This window comes from Morone saxatilis, unplaced genomic scaffold (genome assembly GCF_004916995.1).
Source record: "Morone saxatilis isolate NCDOM2014 unplaced genomic scaffold, NCSU_SB_2.0 Contig1, whole genome shotgun sequence".
Classification (NCBI taxonomy): domain Eukaryota; kingdom Metazoa; phylum Chordata; class Actinopteri; family Moronidae; genus Morone; species Morone saxatilis.
This window is the reverse complement of record NW_023339651.1, coordinates 2,834,757-2,839,467: the sequence shown is the minus strand read 5'-3', so window position 1 is coordinate 2,839,467 and position 4,711 is coordinate 2,834,757. Positions and strand designations below refer to the sequence as shown.

The 4,711-nt window shown below is 40.1% G+C and overlaps 1 protein-coding gene across 1 annotated transcript; it reads right to left on the bottom strand.

Moving 5' to 3' along the window:
• Positions 1–308: 308 nt before the first annotated feature.
• Positions 309–601, bottom strand: LOC118334625 (rho GTPase-activating protein 44-like; the record flags this gene model as incomplete). The annotated part of the gene is given in 1 exon segment (XM_035670614.1): positions 309–601. A coding segment is annotated over 1 exon segment (54 nt), but the record flags the coding sequence as incomplete, so codon positions are not given.
• Between the last annotated feature and the right edge of the window lie 4,110 nt (positions 602–4,711).

Genomic DNA, 4,711 nt, shown 5'->3' with positions numbered 1-4,711 from the left:
GGGGGGGGGGGGGGGGGAGGCCGCCCTTTTGCTGTCTCATTGGTCAGCGGGCAGCAGCCCTGCTTCTCTGGGTACCATGTCCGCTCCCTCCTCATCTGTGTGCGGATACGCTCCTCCCTGCTGAGCTCAATCAATCACACAGACGTTCACACTGCAACTGTGACCTTATACACACTGACAGTTAACACACACACACACACCACACACACAGACGCAGCACACACACACGCACACACACACACACGCACACACACCAACACCAGGCTGCCAATTAAAAGCATCCGGATCAGAGTGGATCCGGATCCCTACCTGCCCACTGTTTGGTTGGCGAGCTGTCTCATTCGGTTGAACTGCTTCTTCATCTTGTGGGTTTTTTTCTGCGTTACCAGCGGGCGGTGGAGCCGCTCCACATTATCTCATTGATAGAATAAAGTCAGATCTCCGCGCTGTGGCTATGGCAGACGAGGAGGGTCAGTCTCTCTTTTTAAAAACATCCAGTTTGTGCATCGCGGTGGGGAAACGTTGAGTTAAATCCTCCTCATTTCTCCCTGATGAGGACTGCGTGTCTCTGTCATCCGCTCCGACCCACAGATGCTGGACCGATTCCTCTCTCTCTCTCTCTCGAGATTTGTAGCACTGTAACAACATTTTTTTTATACATCGGCCCCCTGACGAGCGGCAGACAGCGTCCAACGGCAGTTATCTCAAAAATGGCAGATATCGGCCCCCATTAATTCAGTCTATCTAATACTGAAAATCCAAAATATATTAATCGAACCACGACTCCAGAAGGTAATCGTTAATCAGGGCAACCCTATCAAATTAAATGATGCGCATATGTAGCCTGCGTGTAGCATGTTATGCTCCCAGTTACAGTCCCAAAGAGGTTGTGAGGGAGCTCATTGATGTTGATCCTTTTATGTCCAGATCTGGGATCAGTTTTCCCGATAACAGACAAAGAAATAGCTCAAAATTAACGAAGGAAACAATGTTCTTTAGAAGTTAAGAGCTTTTTAACCTGCTCAGGCCAGTTAAGATAAACTGTTATATGCCACTTCACTACTACTTTTAAAATTAATAAAAGTCAAAATTAGCAATTATTTTAGTTTTTTTTTTTTCATTGTACAAATGGTTTAAATAATCTTAAAAAAACAATATAATTATGAATACTGTTTTAAAACTCCTGAGTCAGTAGTCACTAAACTGGTGCTGTTAATGTGCAATAAGTCGATTAAGGTGCAATACACTTTTCATTTCATTCGTTTGTAACTATCCATAACTTCGGCAACACCACCAGATGTTAGAAACCACCTGTCTGTCAGCAATCACCGGTGGCCAATAGATTTACATTTCTTTGTATATTAGGCTCTTATTATATGTCTATTTCCATTTTTATTTTTACTTTACTCTATGTATTACCTATAATTAATTTCCATTCTATACATTGTGTTAAGAATTGTGTATAAGTTCTTTAAGCGTTGTGTGACTGTAACTGTAACGAACAATATTTCCCCCCCGGGGGGGATCAACCAAAGTATTCCCTGATTCTGAACTGCACCCTGGAAACATAAACATTTGGTTTGTTGTGGTTTATTAATTCTTTAAATCGTGTGACATAAAGGAACCCGCAACCCTCAACGCAACCGGGTGACGCGGCTGCCAAGGTCACGAGAAATGTCACCATTACCTGTGTGGCCCAGCAGCGAGTCGTCATGTTGGAGGCCTCTACCCTCTAAATATGATACTAATTGCCCCCTGCTGTTCGGGCTTCTATGAATACCAAGTTAGAACTCATTACCTGGGAATTTATGCTCACTGGGCTCTGGTGCTCCCGGCTCTCCCCGGCAGATGAAGGGGAATAAACAAGCACCTGGCATTTTTTCCCTGTTTATATACTTGCAAATAATTGGTTGGTTTTATCTGTTAAAATGCTTTTACAGTTTTCTTCCCTTCGAGCTCAGTAAGGCACAAATTCCCTGTAATTTTTTTTTAGTAAATGGTGAATTCCTCCAGGGATTCTGCTACCTCCTGCCCCAAGTCCACCTCTGTTGGGCATTAGCTGCAGTAATACCTTTTTCATTGATTTGTATCCCAGCGCTTCTCCTGCAGTGTGAGTGTGGTGAGCGAGGTACAACATAGCTTTGACACAAAATCCCTTCAGCTGTGCCCGCGTTCCGCCAGTTACGCCGCCAGCCAAGCAAAACAAACAGGTTTATAGTGCACCTTACACCAACCTCAGCAATGTATGCTTTTAATAAAACACGGAGCGAGCTCTTCCAGGCGGCGACAGCCACAAATCCAACCTGTTTTTTTCCTTGAATGACGTTGACTCAGCCAGCAAGTGATTCTGCTTTTAAAGGTTATCAACAGTTACAAGGGTTAAACAACCACCTGATCCAAGTTGCCAAAGGCGCAGTGTGACATATGACGTTGGAACTTTCGGTTACAAGTATGGGTGGGGTCCGACCCCAATAATAACTATAGACAAAGACTTAACGAGAGCTATTGAAGAGCTAAAGCTGCAGTAACACCTCTGGACTCCCTGGCTTCGGGGTTCAGGTCAGCCTGCAGGTTCAAAGAGGGAACAAACAATATCAGTGAACGTCCCAACCGTTCACCTGATCGTGAGTTTCTGGTAAAGGTCAAATTAGAGTTGCACTATTTCTTGAAAGAGTAAGATACATTGTGAGACCGGTAAAATATGTGATATATCGTAAAATATCAAGGACAACCACCACAAATAAAATTGTTTTGCACAGTTTAAACCACCTACTTAAAGAAATAAAAAGGATTATATAATTTAATAAAGATACATAGTTATTGTTCTATTATGAAGAAATCTTTTTCAGTCATTATATGTCTTTATTACTTTATTTAATTTATTTTATGTCTTCTTTATCATTATTATTATAATTGTCAGTCCTTGTTATCATTATTGGTATGTATTACTGTAAATTATTTGTAATTATTTATGTATAGTTTCAGTATAGTTGTTTTTGTTGTTGGTTTTTCATCAGTAATATGCAATATTTAAGTTGGTTATTATTATTACTATTATTATTATTATTTAAGTTCTATATATTGAAACTGCAATTGTAAAAAGAGAACATCTGTAAATAAAAAATCTTTACAAAGAAAATACAAATTGTAGAAAACTGTAGAAAATTGTATCATGAATCTCTAGTATTGTGAATTATATAAGTATTTATAATTATATTATATCAAATTGTGCATAAAATGGACCTTTATCCAGAAAGATCAAATGACCAAGCCTTATGGAGAATTATCCAGAAAAAATCAATATATAATGATCGTTAAAGATCCAGTCTGTAAGCTTCTCATACAGAACACTACCACCAAACAATATCTGACTTATTTCTTATGCATTTATTCCATTACATCCCAATAATAAATTAGAGCTCGTGTGTGTTTTTGAGGTAATTCCAGCGGCCTCGGGTCCCGACTGAGAGATTAACAAACTCTAGAATTTTATCTGTAGCATCAGGCCTCCGCAGGACAAACAGACACAACCCACCGATAACCAAATAAATCAACACCAAATCTAAAGCATTCTTACATTTGCATGACTATCTGATGCAGCTTAGTGCAGTTTGAGATTTACTGGGATTAATCCTCCCCTGCGTTCAACCCCGTGAATGCGGCGCCGTGTTTGATATGTTACAGTGGTGTGAGCACTAAATGAAACTTTCCAGGATTAAAAAGCATTGATTTGTGAAGCTTGACACCGAAAGAGTAAAAAATCATTAACCTGTAACTTTATTGGTTTATTAAAAGCACCTTTTTCCTCCAATCATCAGGTGTAGGTATCTTCCCTAGAGGTTCTGGGTTCCTCAAACACAAAAAACTTTTACCCAAAACTAACCAAGAACGCCACAGAAACAGTCCTAACCACTATATTTGATTTATAGGAGTTCCCAGGGCTCATCTCTGGGAGCTCTTTAATCCAGCCATTTAAATGCCTCCCGTTAAACCCCAACCAATTGATCAAAACAATTAAATCACCCCTCTTGTCCTTATGCAGATGACACCCCCACCGATGTGTCTAATTCTGCCAACCGAAAAAGACTGCAGACCCGCACAGATTTTCATCTTCTCTTTTCTCAATGTCCTCCAGATTTGTAATCGAAAGCTAAACTTTAATAGCCAATTAAAGTCAGTAGTAGTCGTAATTACTGAATACATCATCTTAAAGGAATAGTTTGACGTTTGGGAAAAATGTATCACTTTCTTGCCATGAGAGTTAGCCCGTGAGAAGATCGATACCCCTCTCACTAAAAAGCTCACTAATTAAAATATTAGGTCATGCTTGAACCGAAGCAGGCTAGCCCAGTTTCCCTCCTGCTTCCAATCTTTATGCCTAAGCGAAGCTAACTGCTAGAAGTGAGAGTGGTATCGATCCGCTCTGCTAACTCTCCCGGACAGAAGCAACCTAGACACAGAAAGGTAGAAAATATTTTCTTTAAAAAGCCCCGAAGTTTGCTTCCGGTAACCATGGTTACGCCAATGTCCACACGCCACCTTCTGGATGATATTAAGCAGATATTTTGTGTAACGATGTGCGATTAGACATTTATTTATTACCATTAAACTGATTGATGATGTGAAATCTGTTGGAGTTTGTACCAAAAACAAACATCTGCAGAATCAGATTTGTAAAAACAAAGAGCAGCAGACTGGCGATTTCCGTGAT